Genomic DNA, 24,117 nt, shown 5'->3' with positions numbered 1-24,117 from the left:
CAGCTTCTCCAACAACTACCACAGTTGCTCCAACCACAACTACAGCTTCTCCAACAACTACCACAGTCGCTCCAACAACAACTACAGTCGCTCCAAAAACTACCACAGCAGCTCCAACAACAACTACAGCTTCTCCAACCACAACCACAGTTGCACCAACTACAACTACAGCAGCACCAACTAAAACTACTGCTGCACCAACCACAACCACAGTTGCACCAACTACAACTACAGCAGCACCAACTACAACTACTGCTGCTCCAACCACAACAACAGTCGCTCCAACAACTACCACAGCAGCTCCAACTACAACTACAGTTTCTCCAACTACAACTACAGCTGCTCCAACAACAACCACAGTCGCTCCAACTACAACTACAGTTTCTCCAACCACAACCACAGCAGCACCAACTACAACTACAGTCGCTCCAACTACAACTACAGCTTCTCCAACCACAACAACAGTCGCTCCAACAACTACCACAGCAGCTACAACTACAGTTTCTCCAACTACAACTACAGCTGCTCCAACAACAACCACAGTCGCTCCAACTACAACTACAGCTTCTCCAACAACTACCACAGTCGCTCCAACAACAACTACAGTTGCACCAACTACAACCACAGCTGCTCCAACTACAACCACAGCTGCACCAACTACAACCACAGTCGCTCCAACCACAACTACAGCTTCTCCAACAACTACCACAGCAGCTCCAACTACAACCACAGTTGCTCCAACAACAACTACAGCTTCTCAAACTACAACTACTACTGCACCAACCACAACTACTGGTGCACCAACTACAACTACTGCTGCACCAACTACAACTACTGCTGCACCAACAACTACCAAAGTCGCTCCAACTACAACTACAGCTTCTCCAACAACTACCACAGTCGCTCCAACTACAACCACAGCAGCTCCAACTACAACTACAGCTTCTCAAACTACAACTACAGCTGCTCCAACAACTACCACAGCCGCTCCAACAACTACCACAGCAGCTCCAACTACAACTACAGTTGCACCAACTACAACCACAGTCGCTCCAACTACAACTACAGTTTCTCCAACTACAACTACAGCTGCTCCAACAACAACCACAGTCGCTCCAACTACAACTACAGTTTCTCCAACCACAACCACAGCAGCACCAACTACAACTACAGTCGCTCCAACTACAACTACAGCTTCTCCAACCACAACAACAGTCGCTCCAACAACTACCACAGCAGCTCCAACTACAACTACAGTTTCTCCAACTACAACTACAGCTGCTCCAACAACAACCACAGTCGCTCCAACTACAACTACAGCTTCTCCAACAACTACCACAGTCGCTCCAACAACAACTACAGTTGCACCAACTACAACCACAGCTGCTCCAACTACAACCACAGCTGCACCAACTACAACTACTTCTGCACCAACTACAACTACTGCTGCACCAACTACAACTACTGGTGCACCAACTACAACTACTGCTGCACCAACAACAACCACAGCTTCTCCAACCACAACCACAGTTGCACCAACTACAAGTACAGTTGCACCAACTACGACTACAGTTGCACCAACTACAACCACAGTTGCACCCACTACAACTACAGTTGCACCAACTACAACCACAGTTGCACCACCTACAACCACAGTCGCTCCAACAACTACCACAGCAGCTCCAACTACAACTACAGCTTCTCCAACCACAACAACAGCCGCTTCAACAACAACCACAGTCGCTCCAACTACAACTACAGCTGCTCCAATATTTACCACAGCAGCTCCAACTACAACTACAGCTTCTCCAACCACAACAACAGCCGCTTCAACAACAACCACAGTCGCTCCAACTACAACTACAGCTTCTCCAACCACAACAACAGTCGCTCCAACAACTACCACAGCAGCTCCAACTACAACTACAGTTTCTCCAACTACAACTACAGCTGCTCCAACAACAACCACAGTCGCTCCAACTACAACTACAGCTTCTCCAACAACTACCACAGTCGCTCCAACAACAACTACAGTTGCACCAACTACAACCACAGCAGCTCCAACTACAACCACAGTTGCTCCAACAACAACTACAGTCGCTCCAACAACTACCACAGCAGCTCCAACTACAACTAAAGCTTCTCCAACCACAACCACAGTTGCACCAACTACAACTACAGCAGCACCAACTACAACTACTGCTGCACCAACTACAACTACTGCTGCACCAACTACAACTACTGCTGCTCCAACAACTACCACAGTCGCTCCAACTACAACTACAGCTTCTCCAACCACAACAACAGCCTCTCCAACAACTACCACAGCCGCTCCAACAACTACCACAGCAGCTCCAACTACAAATACAGTTGCACCAACTACAACCACAGCTTCTCCAACCACAACCACAGTTGCACCAACTACAAGTACAGTTGCACCAACTACGACTACAGTTGCACCAACTACAACCACAGTTGCACCCACTACAACTACAGTTGCACCAACTACAACCACAGTTGCACCAACTACAACCACAGTCGCTCCAACAACTACCACAGCAGCTCCAACTACAACTACAGCTTCTCCAACCACAACAACAGCCGCTTCAACAACAACCACAGTCGCTCCAACTACAACTACAGCTGCTCCAATATTTACCACAGCAGCTCCAACTACAACTACAGCTTCTCCAACCACAACAACAGCCGCTTCAACAACAACCACAGTCGCTCCAACTACAACTACAGCTTCTCCAACCACAACCACAGTTGCACCAACTACAACTACAGTTGCACCAACTACAACTACAGTTGCACCAACTACAACCACAGTTGCACCAACTACAACCACAGTTGCACCAACTACAACTACAGCTTCTCCAACCACAACCACAGTTGCACCAACTACAACTACAGTTGCACCAACTACAACCACAGCCGCTCCAACAACTACCACAGTTGCTCCAACAACTACCACAGCAGCTCCAACTACAACCACAGCAGCTCCAACTACAACTACAGCTTCTCCAACTACAACTACAGCTGCTCCAACAACAACCACAGCCGCTCCAATAACTACCACAGCAGCTCCAACTACAACTACAGTTGCACCAACTACAACCACAGTCGCTCCAACTACAACTACAGCTTCTCCAACCACAACCACAGTTGCACCAACTACAACCACAGTTGCACCAACTACAACTACTGCTGCACCAACAACTACTGCTGCACCAACAACAACAACAGCCGCTCCAACAACTACCACAGTCGCTCCAACAACTACCACAGCAGCTCCAACTACAACTACAGCTGCACCAACAACAACTACTGCTGCACCAACAACAACCACAGCAGCTCCAACCACAACAACAGCCGCTCCAACTACAACCACAGCAGCTCCAACTACAACTACAGCTTCTCCAACAACTACCACAGCAGCTCCAACTACAACTACAGCTTCTCCAACTACAACCACAGTTGCACCAACTACAACTACTGCTGCACCAACTACAACTACTGCTGCACAAACTACAACCACTGGTGCACCAACTACAACTACTGCTGCACCAACAACTACCACAGTCGCTCCAACTACAACTACAGCTTCTCCAACAACTACCACAGTCGCTCCAACTACAACTACAGCCGCTCCAACCACAACCACAACAGCTCCAACTACAACCACAGTTGCTCCAACCACAACTACAGCTTCTCCAACAACTACCACAGTCGCTCCAACTACAACTACAGCTTCTCCAACTACAACTACAGCTGCTCCAACTACAACTACTGCTGCACCAACAACTACCACAGTCGCTCCAACTACAACAACAGCTGCTCCAACCACAACCACTGCTGTTCCAACAACAACTACAGTTGCACCAACTACAACCACAGCTGCTCCAACTACAACCACAGCTTCTCCAACCACAACAACAGCTGCTCACACAACAACAGTTGCACCAACTACAACCACAGCCGCTCCAACAACTACCACAGTCGCTCCAACAACTACCACAGCAGCTCCAACTACAACTACAGCTTCTCCAACCACAACTACTGCTGCACCAACAACTACCACAGTCACTCCAAATACAACTACAGCTTCTCCAACCACAACCACAGTTGCACCAACTACAACTACAGCAGCACCAACTACAACTACAGCTTCTCCAACAACTACCACAGTCGCTCCAACTACAACTACAGCTTCTCCAACCACAACCACAGTTGCACCAACTACAACTACAGCAGCACCAACTACAACTACAGCTTCTCCAACAACTACCACAGTCGCTCCATCTGCAACTACTGCTGCTCCAACCACAACCACAGTCGCTCCAACTACAACTACAGCTTCTCCAACCACAACAACAGTCGCTCCAACAACTACCACAGCAGCTCCAACTACAACTACAGCTTCTCCAACTACAACTACAGCTGCTCCAACAACTACCACAGTCGCTCCAACTACAACTACAGCGTCTCCAACAACTACCAAAGTCGCTCCAACAACTACCAAAGCAGCTCCAACTACAACTACAGCTTCTCCAACCACAACAAAAGCCGCTCCAACAACTACCACAGCCGCTCCAACAACTACCACAGTCGCTCCAACTACAACCACAGCTTCTCCAACCACAACCACAGTTGCACCAACTACAACTACAGCAGCACCAACTACAACTACAGCTTCTCCAACAACTACCACAGTCGCTCCAACTACAACTACAGCTTCTCCAACCACAACAACAGTCGCTCCAACAACTACCACAGCAGCTCCAACTACAACTACAGCTTCTCCAACAACAACTACAGCTGCTCCAACAACTACCACAGTCGCTCCAACTACAACTACAGCGTCTCCAACAACTACCAAAGTCGCTCAAACTACAACTACAGCTTCTCCAACCACAACAACAGCCGCTCCAACAACTACCAAAGCAGCTCCAACTACAACTATTGCTGCACCAACTACAACAACAACTGCTCCAACCACAACCACTGCTGCTCACACAACAACAGTTGCACCAACTACAACTACTGGTGCACCAACTACAACTACAGTTGCACCAATTACAACAACAGCTGCTCACACAACAACAGTTGCACCAACTACAACTACAGTTGCACCAACCACAACCACAGCCGCTCCAACAACTACCAAAGTCGCTCCAACAACTACCACAGCAGCTCCAACTACAACTACAGCTTCTCCAACCACAACTACTGCTGCACCAACAACTACCACAGTCGCTCCAACTACAACTACAGCTTCTCCAACAACTACCACAGTCGCTCCAACAACAACTACAGTTGCACCAACTACAACTACTGCTGCACCAACTACAACTACTGCTGCACCAACAACTACCACAGTCGCTCCAACTACAACTACAGCTTCTCCAACAACTACCACAGTCGCTCCAACTACAACTACAGCAGCACCAACCACAACTACTGCTGCTCCAACCACAACCACAGTTGCACCAACTACAACTACAGCAGCACCAACTACAACTACAGCTTCTCCAGCAACTACCACAGTCGCTCCAACTACAACTACAGCTTCTCCAACCACAAGCACAGTTGCACCAACTACAACTACAGCAGCACCAACCACAACTACTGCTGCTCCAACCACAACCACAGCAGCACCAACCACAACTACAGCTTCTCCAACTACAACTACAGCTGCTCCAACAACTACCACAGTCGCTCCAACTACAACTACAGCTTCTCCAACAACTACCAAAGTCGCTCCAACAACTACCACAGCAGCAGCTCCAACTACAACTACAGCTTCTCCAACCACAACAACAGCCGCTCCAACAACTACCACAGCCGCTCCAACAACTACCACAGCAGCTCCAAATACAGTTGCACCAACTACAACTACAGCTGCTCCAACTACAACTACAGCTGCTCCAACTACAACTACAGTTGCACCAAATACAACTACTGCTGCACCAACTACAACTACTGCTGCACCAACTACAACTACTGCTGCACCAACAACTACAGCTGCACCAACTACAACTACTGCCGCACCAACAACTACTGCTGCACCAACTACAACAACAGCCGCTCCAACAACTACCACAGTTGCTCCAACTACAACTACAGCTTCTCCAACAACTACCACAGTCGCTCCAACAACAACTACAGTTGCACCAACTACAACTACTGCTGCAACAACCACAACTACAGCAGCACCAACTACAACTACTGCTGCACCAACTACAACTACTGCTGCACCAACTACAACTACTGCTGCACCAACAACTACAGCTGCACCAACTACAACTACTGCTGCACCAACTACAAAAACAGCCGCTCCAACAACTACCACAGTTGCTCCAACTACAACTACAGCTTCTCCAACAACTACCACAGCAGCTCCAACTACTGCAGCTCCAACTACAACTACAGCTTCTCCAACCACAACCACAGTTGCACCAACTACAACTACTGCTGCACCAACTACAACTACTGGTGCACCAACTACAACTACAGCTGCTGCAACAACTACCACAGTCGCTCCAACAACTACCACAGTCGCTCCAACTACAACTACAGCTTCTCCAACAACTACCAAAGTCGCTCCAACAACTACCACAGCAGCTCCAACCACAACCACAGTTGCACCAACTACAACAACTGCTGCTCCAACAACTACCACAGTCGCTCCAACAACTACCATAGCAGCTCGAACTACAACTACAGCTGCTCCAACTACAACTACAGTTGCACCAAATACAACTACTGCTGCACCAACTACAACTACTGCTGCACCAACTACAACTACTGCTGCACCAACAACTACAGCTGCACCAACTACAACTACTGCCGCACCAACAACTACTGCTGCACCAACTACAACAACAGCCGCTCCAACAACTACCACAGTTGCTCCAACTACAACTACAGCTTCTCCAACAACTACCACAGTCGCTCCAACAACAACTACTGCTGCACCAACTACAACTACTGCTGCACCAACCACAACTACAGCAGCACCAACTACAACTACTGCTGCACCAACTACAACTACTGCTGCACCAACTACAACTACTGCTGCACCAACTACAACTACTGCTGCACCAACAACTACAGCTGCACCAACTACAACTACTGCTGCACCAACTACAACAACAGCCGCTCCAACAACTACCACAGTTGCTCCAACTACAACTACAGCTTCTCCAACAACTACCACAGCAGCTCCAACTACTGCAGCTCCAACTACAACTACAGCTTCTCCAACCACAACCACAGTTGCACCAACTACAACTACTGCTGCACCAACTACAACTACTGGTGCACCAACTACAACTACAGCTGCTCCAACAACTACCAGAGTCCCTCCAACTACAACTACAGCTTCTCCAACAACAACCAAAGTCGCTCCAACAACTACCACAGTCGCTCCAACTACAACTACAGCTTCTCCAACAACTACCAAAGTCGCTCCAACAACTACCACAGCAGCTCCAACCACAACCATAGCAGCTCGATCTACAACTACAGCTTCTCCAACAACAACCACAGTTGCACCAACTACAACTACTGCTGCACCAACAACTACCACAGTCGCTCCAACTACAACTACAGCTTCTCCAACAACTACCACAGTTGCATCAACTACCACAGTCGCTCCAACTACAACTACAGCTTCTCCAACAACTACCACAGTCGCTCCAACTACAACTACAGCTTCTCCAACAACTACCACAGTCGCTCCAACAACAACTACAGTTGCACCAACTACAACTACTGCTGCACCAACTACAACTACTGCTGCACCAACAACTACCACAGTCGCTCCAACTACAACTACAGCTTCTCCAACAACTACCACAGTCGCTCCAACTACAACTACAGCTTCTCCAACAACTACCACAGTCGCTCCAACTACAACTACAGCAGCACCAACCACAACTACTGCTGCTCCAACCACAACCACAGCAGCTCCAACTACAACTACAGCTTATCCAACTACAACTACAGCTGCTCCAACAACTACCACAGTCGCTCCAACTACAACTACAGCTTCTCCAACAACTACCAAAGTCGCTCCAACAACTACCACAGCAGCTCCAACTACAACTACAGCTTCTCCAACCACAACAACAGCCGCTCCAACAACTACCACAGCCGCTCCAACAACTACCACAGCAGCTCCAACTACAGTTGCACCAACTACAACTACAGCTGCTCCAACTACAACTACAGCTGCTCCAACTACAACTACAGTTGCACCAAATACAACTACTGCTGCACTAACTATAACTACTGCTGCACCAACTACAACTACTGCTGCACCAACAACTACAGCTGCATCAACTACAACTACTGCCGCACCAACAACTACTGCTGCACCAACTACAACAACAGCCGCTCCAACAACTACCACAGTTGCTCCAACTACAACTACAGCTTCTCCAACAACTACCACAGTCGCTCCAACAACAACTACAGTTGCACCAACTACAACTACTGCTGCAGCAACCACAACTACAGCAGCACCAACTACAACTACTGCTGCACCAACTACAACTACTGCTGCACCAACTACAACTACTGCTGTACCAACAACTACAGCTGCACCAACTACAACTACTGCTGCACCAACTACAACAACAGCCGCTCCAACAACTACCACAGTTGCTCCAACTACAACTACAGCTTCTCCAACAACTACCACAGCAGCTCCAACTACTGCAGCTCCAACTACAACTACAGCTTCTCCAACCACAACCACAGTTGCACCAACTACAACTACTGCTGCACCAACTACAACTACTGGTGCACCAACTACAACTACAGCTGCTCCAACAACTACCAGAGTCCCTCCAACTACAACTACAGCTTCTCCAACAACTACCACAGTCGCTCCAACAACTACCACAGTCGCTCCAACTACAACTACAGCTTCTCCAACAACTACCAAAGTCGCTCCAACAACTACCACAGCAGCTCCAACCACAACCACAGTTGCACCAACTACAACCACTGCTGCTCCAACAACTACCACAGTCGCTCCAACAACTACCATAGCAGCTCGAACTACAACTACAGCTGCTCCAACTACAACTACAGTTGCACCAAATACAACTACTGCTGCACCAACTACAACTACTGCTGCACCAACTACAACTACTGCTGCACCAACAACTACAGCTGCACCAACTACAACTACTGCTGCACCAACTAAAACAACAGCCGCTCCAACAACTACCACAGTTGCTCCAACTACAACTACAGCTTCTCCAACAACTACCACAGCAGCTCCAACTACTGCAGCTCCAACTACAACTACAGCTTCTCCAACCACAACCACAGTTGCACCAACTACAACTACTGCTGCACCAACTACAACTACTGGTGCACCAACTACAACTACAGCTGCTCCAACAACTACCAGAGTCCCTCCAACTACAACTACAGCTTCTCCAACAACTACCACAGTCGCTCCAACAACTACCACAGTCGCTCCAACTACAACTACAGCTTCTCCAACAACTACCAAAGTCGCTCCAACAACTACCACAGCAGCTCCAACCACAACCACAGTTGCACCAACTACAACCACTGCTGCTCCAACAACTACCACAGTCGCTCCAACAACTACCATAGCAGCTCGAACTACAACTACAGCTGCTCCAACTACAACTACAGTTGCACCAAATACAACTACTGCTGCACCAACTACAACTACTGCTGCACCAACTACAACTACTGCTGCACCAACAACTACAGCTGCACCAACTACAACTACTGCCGCACCAACAACTACTGCTGCACCAACTACTACAACAACAGCCACTCCAACAACTACCACAGTTGCTCCAACTACAACTACAGCTTTTCCAACAACTACCACAGTCGCTCCAACAACAACTACAGTTGCACCAACTACAACTACTGCTGCACCAACCACAACTACAGCAGCACCAACTACAACTACTGCTGCACCAACTACAACTACTGCTGCACCAACTACAACTACTGCTGCACCAACTACAACTACTGCTGCACCAACAACTACAGCTGCACCAACTACAACTACTGCTGCACCAACTACAACAACAGCCGCTCCAACAACTACCACAGTTGCTCCAACTACAACTACAGCTTCTCCAACAACTACCACAGCAGCTCCAACTACTGCAGCTCCAACTACAACTACAGCTTCTCCAACCACAACCACAGTTGAACCAACTACAACTACTGCTGCACCAACTACAACTACAGTTGCACCAAATACAACTACTGCTGCACCAACAACAACTACAGTTGCACCAACTACAACTACTGCTGCACCAACCACAACTACAGCAGCACCAACTACAACTACTGCTGCACCAACTACAACTACTGCTGCACCAACTACAACTACTGCTGCACCAACAACTACAGCTGCACCAACTACAACTACTGCTGCACCAACTACAACAACAGCCGCTCCAACAACTACCACAGTTGCTCCAACTACAATTACAGCTTCTCCAACAACTACCACAGCAGCTCCAACTACTGCAGCTCCAACTACAACTACAGCTTCTCCAACCACAACCACAGTTGCACCAACTACAACTACTGCTGCACCAACTACAACTACTGGTGCACCAACTACAACTACAGCTGCTCCAACAACTACCAGAGTCCCTCCAACTACAACTACAGCTTCTCCAACAACAACCACAGTCGCTCCAACAACTACCACAGTCGCTCCAACTACAACTACAGCTTCTCCAACAACTACCAAAGTCGCTCCAACAACTACCACAGCAGCTCCAACCACAACCATAGCAGCTCGATCTACAACTACAGCTTCTCCAACCACAACCACAGTTGCACCAACTACAACTACTGCTGCACCAACAACTACCACAGTCGCTCCAACTACAACTACAGCTTCTCCAACAACTACCACAGTTGCATCAACAACAACAGCCACTCCAACTACAACCACAGAAGCTCCAACAACTACCACAGTTGCTCCAATTACAACCACAGCAGCTCCAACTACAACTACAGCTTCTCCAACAACTACCACAGTTGCATCAACAACAACAGCAGCTCCAACCACAACAACTGCTGCTCCAACAACGACTACAGTTGCACCAAATACAACCACAGCGGCTCCAACCAAAACAACAGTCGCTCAAACCACAACCACAGTTTCACCAACTACAACTACATCTGCTCCAACTACAACAACAGCCGGTCCAACAACAACTACAGTTGTACCAACTACAACCACCGCCACTCCAACAACTACCACTGCCGCTCTAACAACAACTACATCTGCTCCAACCACAACAGCCGGTCCAACAACTACCACAGCTGCACTAACTACAACTACTGCTGCACCAACTAATACAGCTGCACTAACTACAACTACTACCGCACCAACTACAACTACAGCTGCACCAACTACAACTACTGCTGCTCCAACTACTACAGCTGCACTAACTACAACTACTGCTGCACCAACTACAACTACTACTGCACCAACTACAACTACTGCTGTGCCAACAACTACAGCTGCACTAACTACAACTACTGCTGCACCAACTACAACTACTGCTGCTCCAACCACATCTACAATTTCCGCAACATCTATAGCTGCTCCAATCACAAGAACTGTTGCCTCAACCACATCTACAGTTGCTGTATCTACAGCTGCCCTGATCAGATCTACAGCTGCTACTATTACAACTACAGTTGTGCCAACAACAACTACAGTTGCACCAACTACAACCACAGCTGCTCCAACCACAACAACAGCTGCTCACACAACAACAGTTGCACCAACTACAACTACAGCTTCTCCAACCACAACTACTGCTGCACCAACAACTACCACAGCAGCTCCAACTACAACTACAGCTTCTCCAACTACAACTACAGCTGCTCCAACAACTACCACAGTCGCTCCAACTACAACTACAGCTTCTCCAACAACTACCAAAGTCGCTCCAACAACTACCACAGCAGCTCCAACTACAACTACAGCTTCTCCAACTACAACTACAGCTGCTCCAACAACTACCACAGTCGCTCCAACTACAACAACAGCCGCTCCAACAACTACCACAGCCGCTCCAACAACTACCACAGCAGCTCCAACTACAGTTGCACCAACTACAACTACAGTTGCACCAACTACAACTACAGCTTCTCCAACCACAACAACAGCCGCTCCAACAACTACCACAGCCGCTCCAACATCTACCACAGCAGCTCCAACTACAGTTGCACCAACTACAACCACAGTTGCACCAACTACAACTACAGCTTCTCCAACTACAACTATTGCTGCACCAACTACAACTACTGGTGCACCAACTACAACTACTGCTGCACCAACAACTACCACAGTCGCTCCAACTACAAATACAGCTTCTCCAACAACTACCACAGTTGCATCAACAACAACAGTTGCACCAACTACAACCACAGCCGCTCCAACAACTACCACAGCAGCTCCAACTACAACTACAGCTTCTCCAACCACAACTACGGCTGCACCAACAACTACCACAGTCGCTCCAACTACAACTACAGCTTCTCCAACCACAACCACAGTTGCACCAACTACAACTACAGCAGCACCAACTACAACTACAGCTTCTCCAACAACAACCACAGCCGTTCCAACCACAACCACAGCTTCTCCAACCACAACAACAGTCGCTCCAACAACTACCACAGCAGCTCCAACTACAACTACAGCAGCACCAACCACAACTACTGCTGCTCCAACCACAACCACAGTCGCTCCAACTACAACTACAGCTTCTCCAACCACAACAACAGTCGCTCCAACAACTACCACAGCAGCTCCAACTACAACTACAGCTTCTCCAAATACAACTACAGCTGCTCCAACAACTACCACAGTCGCTCCAACTACAACTACAGTTTCTCCAACCACAACAACAGTCGCTCCAACAACTACCACAGCAGCTCCAACTACAACTACAGCTTCTCTAACTACAACTACAGCTTCTCCAACAACTACCACAGTCGCTCCAACTACAACTACAGCTTCTCCAACCACAACCACAGTTGCACCAACTACAACTACAGCAGCACCACCCACAACTACTGCTGCTCCAACAACTACCACAGCAGCTCCAACTACAACTACAGCTTCTCCAACTACAACTACAGCTGCTCCAACAACTACCACAGTCGCTCCAACTACAACTACAGCTTCTCCAACCACAACCACAGCCGCTCCAACAACTACCACAGCAGCTCCAACTACAGTTGCACCAACTACAACTACAGCTGCTCCAACTACAACTACAGCTGCTCCAACTACAACTACAGTTGCACCAACTATAACTACTGCTGCACTAGCTACAACTACTGCTGCACCAACAACTACAGCTGCACCAACTACAACTACTGCCGAACCAACAACCACTGCTGCACCAACTACAACAACAGCCGCTCCAACAATTACCACAGTTGCTCCAACTACAACTACAGCTTCTACAACAACTACCACAGCAGCTCCAACTACTGCAGCTCCAACTACAACTACAGCTTCTCCAACCACAACCACAGTTGCACCAACTACAACTACTGCTGCACCAACTACAACTACTCGTGCACCAACTACAACTACAGCTGCTCCAACAACTACCAGAGTCCCTCCAACTACAACTACAGCTTCTCCAACAACTACCACAGTCGCTCCAACAACTACAGTTGCACCAACTACAACCACTGCTGCTCCAACAACTACCAAAGTCGCTCCAACAACTACCACAGTCGCTCCAACTACAACTACAGCTTCTCCAACAACTACCAAAGTTGCTCCAACAATTACCACAGCAGCTCCAACTACAACTACAGCTGCTCCAACTACAACCATGGCAGCTACAACAACTACCACAGTTGCTCCAACTACAACCACTGCTGCTCCAACAACGACTACAGTTGCACCAACTACAACAGCCTCTCCAACAACAACTACCACAGTTGCACCAACTACAACTACAGCTGCTCCGACGACTACCACAGCCGCTCAAACCACAACCACAGTTTCACCAACTACAACTACATCTGCTCCAACTACAACAACAGCCAGTCCAACAACAACTACAGTTGTACCAAATACAACCACCGCCACTCCAACAACTACCACTGCCGCTCTAACAACAACTACATCTGCTACAACCACAACAGCCGTTCCAACAACTACCACAGCTGCACTAACTACAACTACTGCTGCACCAACAACTACAGCTGCAATAACTACAACTACTGCTGCACCAACTACTACAGCTGCACTAACTACAACTACTACCGCACCAACTACAACTACAGCTGCACCAACTACAACTACTGCTGCTCCAACTACTACAGCTGCACTAACTACAACTACTACCGAACCAACTACAACTACTACTGCACCAACTACAACTACTACCGCACCAACCACAACTACTGCTGCACCAACTACAACTACTGCTTTGCCAACAACTACAGCTGCACCAACTACAACTACTGCTGCTCCAACCACATCTACAATTTCCGCAACATCTATAGCTGCTCCAATCACAAGAACTGTTGCTTCAACCACATCTACAGCTGCTGTATCTACAGCTGCCCTGATCAGATCTACATCTGCTGCTATTACAACTACAGTTGCACCAACCACATCTACAAGTACAGCAACATCTACGGCTGCCCCAACCACATCTACAGCTATTCCAGTTACGACTACATCTGCTCCCACCACAACTACAGGTGTCCCGACGACATTTGCAGCTACTCCAACCGCAACCACTGCTGCTTTGACAACAACCATGGTTACATCAACAACAACAGCCGCTCCAACAACTACCACAATCGCTCCAACAACAACCACAGCTTCTCCAACCACAACTACAGCTTCTCCAACCACAACCACAGCAGCTCCAACAACTACCACAGCTGCTCCAACAACTACCACAGCAGCTCCAACTACAACTACAGCTTCTCCAACCACAACAACAGCTGCTCCAACAACTACCACTGTTGCATCAAAAACTACAGCTTCTCCAACCACAACAACAGTCGCTCCAACAACAACTGCAGCTTCTCCAACCAAAACAACAGTCGCTCCAACTACAACTACAGCTGCTCCAACTACAACTACAGCTGCTCCAACTACAACTACAGTTGCACCAACTATAACTACTGCTGCACTAGCTACAACTACTGCTGCACCAACAACTACAGCTGCACCAACTACAACTACTGCCGAACCAACAACCACTGCTGCACCAACTACAACAACAGCCGCTCCAACAATTACCACAGTTGCTCCAACTACAACTACAGCTTCTCCAACAACTACCACAGCAGCTCCAACTACTGCAGCTCCAACTACAACTACAGCTTCTCCAACCACAACCACAGTTGCACCAACTACAACTACTGCTGCACCAACTACAACTACTCGTGCACCAACTACAACTACAGCTGCTCCAACAACTACCAGAGTCCCTCCAACTACAACTACAGCTTCTCCAACAACTACCACAGTCGCTCCAACAACTACAGTTGCACCAACTACAACCACTGCTGCTCCAACAACTACCAAAGTCGCTCCAACAACTACCACAGTCGCTCCAACTACAACTACAGCTTCTCCAACAACTACCAAAGTCGCTCCAACAATTACCACAGCAGCTCCAACTACAACTACAGCTGCTCCAACCACAACCACAGTCGCTCCAACAACTACCACAGTTGCTCCAACTACAACCACAGCTGCTCCAACTACAACCATGGCAGCTACAACAACTACCACAGTTGCTCCAACTACAACCACTGCTGCTCCAACAACGACTACAGTTGCACCAACTACAACAGCCTCTCCAACAACAACTACCACAGTTGCACCAACTACAACTACAGCTGCTCCGACGACTACCACAGCCGCTCAAACCACAACCACAGTTTCACCAACTACAACTACATCTGCTCCAACTACAACAACAGCCAGTCCAACAACAACTACAGTTGTACCAAATACAACCACCGCCACTCCAACAACTACCACTGCCGCTCTAACAACAACTACATCTGCTACAACCACAACAGCCGGTCCAACAACTACCACAGCTGCACTAACTACAACTACTGCTGCACCAACAACTACAGCTGCAATAACTACAACTACTGCTGCACCAACTACTACAGCTGCACTAACTACAACTACTACCGCACCAACTACAACTACAGCTGCACCAACTACAACTACTGCTGCTCCAACTACTACAGCTGCACTAACTACAACTACTACCGAACCAACTACAACTACTACTGCACCAACTACAACTACTACCGCACCAACCACAACTACTGCTGCACCAACTACAACTACTGCTTTGCCAACAACTACAGCTGCACCAACTACAACTACTGCTGCTCCAACCACATCTACAATTTCCGCAACATCTATAGCTGCTCCAATCACAAGAACTGTTGCTTCAACCACATCTACAGCTGCTGTATCTACAGCTGCCCTGATCAGATCTACATCTGCTGCTATTACAACTACAGTTGCACCAACCACATCTACAAGTACAGCAACATCTACGGCTGCCCCAACCACATCTACAGCTATTCCAGTTACGACTACATCTGCTCCCACCACAACTACAGGTGTCCCGACGACATTTGCAGCTACTCCAACCGCAACCACTGCTGCTTTGACAACAACCATGGTTACATCAACAACAACAGCCGCTCCAACAACTACCACAATCGCTCCAACAACAACCACAGCTTCTCCAACCACAACTACAGCTTCTCCAACCACAACCACAGCAGCTCCAACAACTACCACAGCTGCTCCAACAACTACCACAGCAGCTCCAACTACAACTACAGCTTCTCCAACCACAACAACAGCTGCTCCAACAACTACCACTGTTGCATCAAAAACTACAGCTTCTCCAACCACAACAACAGTCGCTCCAACAACAACCACAGTTGCTCCAACAACAACTGCAGCTTCTCCAACCAAAACAACAGTCGCTACAACTACAGCTTCTCCAACCACAACAACAGCTGCTCCAACAACAACCACAGCTGCTCCAACTACAACCACAGCAGCTCCACCAACAACTACAGCTTCTCCAACCACAACAACAGTCGCTCCAACAACAACCACAGTCGCTCCAACCACAACAACAGCCGCTCCAACAACAACCACAGCAGCTCCAACCACAACAACAGTCGCTCCAAAAACTACCACAGCGGCTCCAACTACAACCACAGCGGCCCCAACAACAGCCTTTCCAACAACAACTACAGTTGCACAAACTACAACTACAGCCTCTCCAACAACTACCACAGCAGCTCCAACCACAACTACAGCTTCTCCAACCACAACAACAGTCGCTCCAAAAACTACCACAGCGGCTCCAACAACAACTACAGCTGCTCCAACTAGAAACACAGCCTCTCCAACAACAACCACAGTCGCTCCAACAACAACAACAGCCGCTCCAACTACAACAACAGCTGCTCCAACTACAACCACATCGGCTCCAAAAACAACTACAGTTGCACAAACTACAACTACAGTTGCTCCAACAACAACCACAGCGGCTCCAACAACAACCACAGTAGCACCAACTACAACCACAGTCGCTCCAACAACTACCACAGCCGCTCCAACAACAACCACAGCGGCTCCAACAACAACCACAGTTGCACCAACTACAACTACAGCTGCTCCAACCACAACAACAGCCGGTCCAACAACAACTACAGCTGCTCCAACCACAACAACAGCCGGTCCAACAACAACTACAGTTGCGCCAACTACAACAACAGCTGCTCCAACAAAAACCACAGTTGTACCAACTAAAACCACCGCCACTCCAACAACTACCACTGCCGCTCTAACAACAACTACATCTGCTCCAACCACAACAGCCAGTCCAACAACTACCACAGCTGCACTAACTACAACTACTGCTGCACCAACTACTACAGCTACACTAACTACAACTACTACCGCACCAACTACAACTACTGCTGCACCAACTACAACTACTACCGCACCAACCACAACTACTGCTGCACCAACTACAACTACTGCTGTGCCAACAACTACAGCTGCACTAACTACAACTACTGCTGCACCAACTACAACTACTGCTGCTCCAACCACATCTACAATTTCCGCAACATCTATAGCTGCTCCAATCACAAGAACTGTTGCTTTAACCACATCTACAGCTGCTGTATCTACAGCTGCCCTGATCAGATCTACAGCTGCTACTATTACAACTACAGTTGCGCCAATCACATCTACAAGTACAGCAACATCTACGGCTGCCCCAACCACATCGACAGCTATTCCAGTTACAACTACATCTGCTCCCACCACAACTGCAGGTGTCCCGACGACATCTACAGCTGCTCCAACCACATCTGCAGGTGCTCGAACCACATCTACAAGGGCTCCCACCACATCTACAGGTGTCCCGTCGACAACTACAAGTGCTCCAACCACATCTACAATTTCCGCAACATCTACTGCTGTGCCAACCACATCTTCAGTTGCTTCAACCACAACTACAGCTGCTACAATTTTATCTACTGCTGCATCAGCCACATCTACATCTCCACAGACAACATCTACAAGTGCACCAACAACATCCAAAGCTGCTCCAACCACATCTACAGCTGCTCCAACCACAAAAACTGTTGCTGCAACCACAGCTATAGCTACTCCTTCGACATCTTCAGTTGCCCCCACCAGATCTACAGCTGCTCGTTCTACAGGTGCACCAACCACATCTACAGGTGCACCAACCACATCTACAGGTGCACCAACCACAAACCCAATTAATCCAACCACAACCTCTCCTGCACAAACTACAAATACAGCTTTTCCAACCACAAGTACCAGAGAACCAACCACAGCAACAACTTTTAGAAAACGTACAACATCTGCTAGAACTTCTGCAACAACCAGAAAAACCTTTACTGCAACCAAAAGGACTTCTGCAACATCAGCTGACACAACTACTTCACCAACTACCACTAGTAAATCTATGACAAAAACTACTACTACTAGGTCTACACCAAATATGATGACTACTACACTTGCAACAACATCTACTACACCCACTACAAGTATCAGGTCAACTACAAATACCAATCCACCAACTACAACAACGCAACCACCCACCACCTCAACAACCACCAGTGGTGCTTGTTGCGTCAGGTGGGGTATTCTCCACCTGTTGCTTGGTCTCCTTGTCTCTTTGCTTTAGACCAGAGGTTTTCAACTGGTTTTGTCCCAGTCCCACCATTATAACCAAGAAGCAACTCGGGGACCAACTGCTTTTGGGGATGTTTGTTTTCATTTGCACCTTGCTTTTAAATAAGAGTAGTATATAGGTTATGTATTTGCATCAGTGTCTATTTTTATTTGCACCTTTTGCTATAAAAAAAAAACAAAACAAAAACAGTCAATGAAAAATGAACAATAGGAAGCCATGAGGGCTTATAATATTACAAAGTTCACTCTCACATATTTGACATAATTTGGGTGGGTAAATTATTCACAAAAATGAATAATAAATGGAAAATAAATTGAGTCTAAAGAATAAATATATATTTTTTAAATTATTATTGTTTTCCACTTACAATTTCACGGATCACCTGCAATACCGCCACGGACCACCCGAGGGCCACGGACCACCGGTTGACAATGAATGAATGAATGAAATTGAACAAGTGATCCAGATGTACAATTAAATCAATTATCATATTTAATATTGTTTTCTTTTGCCTTAAATAATTTTAATATATACTTCGCAAAGAATGTGAAGATAATTTATATATTTATGTTTGAATTTTTATGAGATAATTTCAGAGGGGGGTTGTGGTCGGTAAAAGACCCCCCCCTCCCCCCAAAAAGGGGAAAAAAATTGTACTACGGCCATCATTTTAAAACTATTCTTGTGGAATAAAATGTTGTGGAATAAAAGATCTTCATGGAGAATCTCTTACAGTTTTTTTCGATTGCTTACACACTAAAATTAAAAGTAGTACACTATTAGCAAAACCTTACACTCATGAAGCAAAACATCAGCCCATATTTGCACAACTATAAGCACATTGTCAACCTCACACTTGTTGCAAAACTCTACACACAGTGATTTTCAAAACACTAAACACACTAGACGTACATTAGACACAAAAATCTATCATAAAGTCACTTCTTTGCAATACCAAAGCACTGACTGTCAAATTAGCACACCGTCCAACCAGTTGGTTCCACACAGTCATCAGGTGTGCAAACACTTGTTTGCTTAAATGTAGACACACCAATCAGGTGTATCTACACTATAGAAAGCAGCAGGTGAGCTCATTGGTCTCCAAGCACAAGAGTCAGAGAAAGACTACAGTTTTTCTCGATTGCTTTGACACATTTTGCACATCATGGGTCAACTTTATCTAATGCTCACACCTTCTTTGCACAGCAAGAGTCCTCTCTGGCGAATCGGTTAACTATTTCTCATTGCTTTCACACAATTTTCTTTGACTTTTACTGTAATACACTTCTCACAAAGAGACACAAAACATAACTGATTTACCATGGCAACACATTGCAGACACTTTGTAGCAGCCAATTGGAACTGCTGTCTCAATTCTAAAAATTATCAGCACCTCTGTGAACTCTCTTTGCAAAACAAAGCAAGTAGTCCTCAACCTATCAAAGAGGTCAATAGCAAAGTTGACACCAAGCATAGATCGAGGAGGACGTGGATGAGAACATGTGGCCTGATCGTCAGGCCCGTGTCGACAATGCGTCATTTTCCTGTATTTTTATTTTTTTCATATTTACAGGGTTTCATTTCATTGTGTTTCATTTACAGTGCTTTCTTTGACAATTGACCTTTGTTGTACTGCATATTGAACCCTGTCATTTTGATTACGTGCATGTGACAAGTACTGCAATAAATATTTTTCTGTCAGAATCTTTCCATGTTGTACACAGTAGAACAAATGTAAATCAATGGTGTTGACAGGAACTTCAGCAATACAAAAACAGATCTACAATATTTTACTGTATACACATTTTCTGATTTTACTGTAAATACTCTGTGACAGTATATTTCTAAGTTATATAACTAAGTTAGAGTGCTCAATACAAAACCCAAATTGTAGTATGTTGTCAGTTGGAAAATAGTCAATACTATGAGGGTGTTGAACAAAAGTTGATATTGATAGCTGTGGTTTCAATTTTGTTATCCATCGTTACAGTAAATAAATGAGAAAACACACATGTTCAATTGAGAAAGAATTCTAGGTTTTGATGGAAAAGTTTGGTTTTGATGGATGTGTGACAAGTTTTGAGAAAGTGGTGTCATTCTGCAAACATCATAAAGTGTTTTGGTTATTTCAGCTTCTGTTAAGGGCTTTGTGTGAGCTGTTTTGAAAAAGTAAACTGTGAATGGAAAAATGGGCCAAAACGATCAAGAAAAACTGTAAGCTATATTTGTACTTTGTTGATAGTAGCCTACTCTAATCATAGGGACGTAGAAGTGCTAAAAGTGTTTTAGGTTTATCACAGCAGAGTGTAACTCGTGCAAACATAGTATAGTATAGTAATGTGAAACGTGTTTGTTTCATATGGTAACAAAGTGTGGTTTTTAAAAAGAAGTGTATAGTTTTTACAAGCGTGTTTAATTTTGCAAAGGATCTGTAGTGTTTTGCTAATTTGGTGTGTTGTTGTGCTAATTGTGTGTAGTGTTTTGAAACCACGGGCCCTGTTTTGAAAATCATGCTTAGGCAATCAAGAAAAACTGTAATGTACAGTATTCATTTTTTTCTTCTTTTTTGGTGCTTTTGGTATCTGCTTTGTGATTTGCCCTCCCTGTCTTTCGCTGTAATCTATAACAAATTTCAATAAAGCTTATATCAACAATGTCCTGTAGTCTTGATGGATTTTGAACACTTCAGAAGGCGCATCAGTTTGATACTGAAAAGGATTACGGCTTCATTATCACCATAAGATTACTGGTATTCGTTATTGTTCACGCAATTAAGTTATATACTGAGGAATATTATCATCTTTTGGAAGATGATCAAAATATAGAATACACATATATTGGTCTATATGGTCTATATATATATATATATATATATATATATATATATTTATATATATATATATACATACATACATACATACATACATACATACATACATACATACGCACGCACGCACACACACATAGCCACACAGATAAACACACACACACAGACACACACACACACACACACACACACACATAGCCACACAGATAAATACAAACGCACGCACGCACGCACGCACGCACGCACGCACGCACGCACGCACGCACGCACGCACGCACGCACGCACGCACGCACGCACGCACGCACGCACGCACGCACGCACGCACGCACGCACGCACGCACTGTTTATATTTGGGCATATGACATGGAGTGATGGTTCACGGTTTGCAGTGTATAAACTACTAAACCTTCTGAGCTTGAGGGCATTTATTTTGGTGTGTTCACTTGACTGCCAACTTGAAATCTCTGACGTAAAACAACCCGTCACTTTAGTCTGAGTTGCCTAAGTCTTAAAATATGTAATTAAGTGAGGCATTCAGATCTGCACAAAGCTAGTACAGTTTACAATCACTCTTTTTTTCTTTCACCCACTTTCACGTCACACCCATTTGCTGTTACTTGGAACGCTTAGCGCAAAGTTGTAACACAGGTTTCAAAAAAAGGACACCCTGCAGTGGAAAAGGCTGGAATAAAGTACAATGACTCACTCTACCCCATTTAATCAACTGCTGTGCTCAGGTGGTCAAAAATGTGTTTTTAGCAATATATCACTGTGTCATTATTACAGCAACATAAACAGCAACTATAAATCTATCACCACATTCAGTCTTTGGAGCCCCCAAAACAAGTTTTCTTAGCTTATAAAATCACAAAGTAGAAAAAAATACAACTTGATAAATAAAGAAACAGGACAAATAAATAAAAAAAAATAAAATCCTATCACTGATGACCTCTTCTAATATAAATAAAATGTGCAAATTAACCTGTGGTTGGAACATGCCACAAATTAGATACTACTGCAATTTTTTTCCCTAATAGTCAAACGTTATATCAAAATGTAACAACCATTTCCTTCTGTTTTTGCAGACTCTGCACATAATAGATGATGTTTGCTCCTCGTCACTCTTTTTAAATCCCAACCAGTTCCAGATAACGGAGCTGGAGCCTCGTTTAACAAAGAGCTCCTCGCTCTCAGATCCGCCTTCCGCCATGTTTGTTAAGGCTGATTTATGGTTCTATGTTAAATCAACGGAGAGCCTACGGCGTATGCTCTGCATTGATTTAACATAGAACCATAAATCAGCTTTACACAAAAACGTCATCAACGGGAATTTATCGTTTTTATGACAAATTCTTACCGTGGGGAATTTTTTGACGGTATATCGTGAACGGTAAAATATCGCCCATTCCTATCTATCTATCTATCTATCTATCTATCTATCTATCTATCTATCTATCTATCTATCTATCTATCTATCTATCTATCTACGTTTGTTATGGTGGGCATTTTGTTCCAAACTGATTTATTCTCTGCATATGAAAATTATTTAAATTATTAGATTTGCATCTTCTGTCATTCAGGTTCTAATTTCAAAGTTCATATATAGAACAACTCCTGATTTACCAACCAGAACATCCGTTTCACAGACAAGATCACCTGGTGAACTATACACAAGAACAGATGCACCAACTACTACTACTGCTGTGTAAAATTAGTTATCCATAAACATAAGAAAATATATATTTATTAAAGCTTATTTATATTGTGTAATTGTCTCTATTGTTTTCCTATATCTATATTTCATACATGCAATGCACTAACTAATTTTCCTTTTCAATCATTTAAAACGTGTTTTTCCATGTCTTGTTTGGACAGAATCCCCTTAATTCTAGCAATGTTTTTTAGGTGGTAATGGGCAGATTTCGTGATAAACTTTAGATGGCTGTTGAAGTTCAGGTCTAAGTCAA

At 45.7% G+C, this 24,117-nt stretch overlaps 3 protein-coding genes across 3 annotated transcripts in view; all 3 read left to right on the top strand.

The window, feature by feature from the left end:
- The window catches only part of LOC133456441 (mucin-5AC-like), a gene marked incomplete at its 3' end in the record, with an annotated part of 35,861 nt that extends 30,327 nt beyond the window's left edge, over positions 1–5,534 (top strand). The window contains exons 4-5 of the mRNA XM_061734917.1: positions 3,375–3,959; positions 4,959–5,534. Of these exons, the coding sequence (XP_061590901.1) occupies positions 3,375–3,959; positions 4,959–5,534 (1,161 nt within the window). The remainder of the gene's footprint in view (positions 1–3,374; positions 3,960–4,958) is intronic.
- An 8,364-nt stretch (positions 5,535–13,898) lies between these two features.
- On the top strand, positions 13,899–14,981 carry LOC133456440 (mucin-5AC-like; the record flags this gene model as incomplete). The annotated part of the gene is made up of 1 exon (XM_061734916.1): positions 13,899–14,981. A coding segment is annotated over exon 1 (1,083 nt), but the record flags the coding sequence as incomplete, so codon positions are not given.
- Positions 14,982–15,803: 822 nt separating this feature from the next.
- On the top strand, positions 15,804–19,314 carry LOC133456439 (mucin-2-like). The gene is made up of 3 exons (XM_061734915.1): positions 15,804–15,827; positions 16,553–16,745; positions 18,286–19,314. The coding sequence occupies exons 1-3, from the start codon at positions 15,804–15,806 to the stop codon at positions 19,311–19,313; spliced, it is 1,245 nt and encodes a 414-aa protein (XP_061590899.1). The 3' UTR covers position 19,314.
- Positions 19,315–24,117: the final 4,803 nt, after the last annotated feature.

This window comes from Cololabis saira, chromosome 12 (genome assembly GCF_033807715.1).
Source record: "Cololabis saira isolate AMF1-May2022 chromosome 12, fColSai1.1, whole genome shotgun sequence".
Classification (NCBI taxonomy): domain Eukaryota; kingdom Metazoa; phylum Chordata; class Actinopteri; order Beloniformes; family Belonidae; genus Cololabis; species Cololabis saira.
Note: the sequence above shows the minus strand (reverse complement) of the source record. Positions and strands in the feature narration are given on the sequence as shown.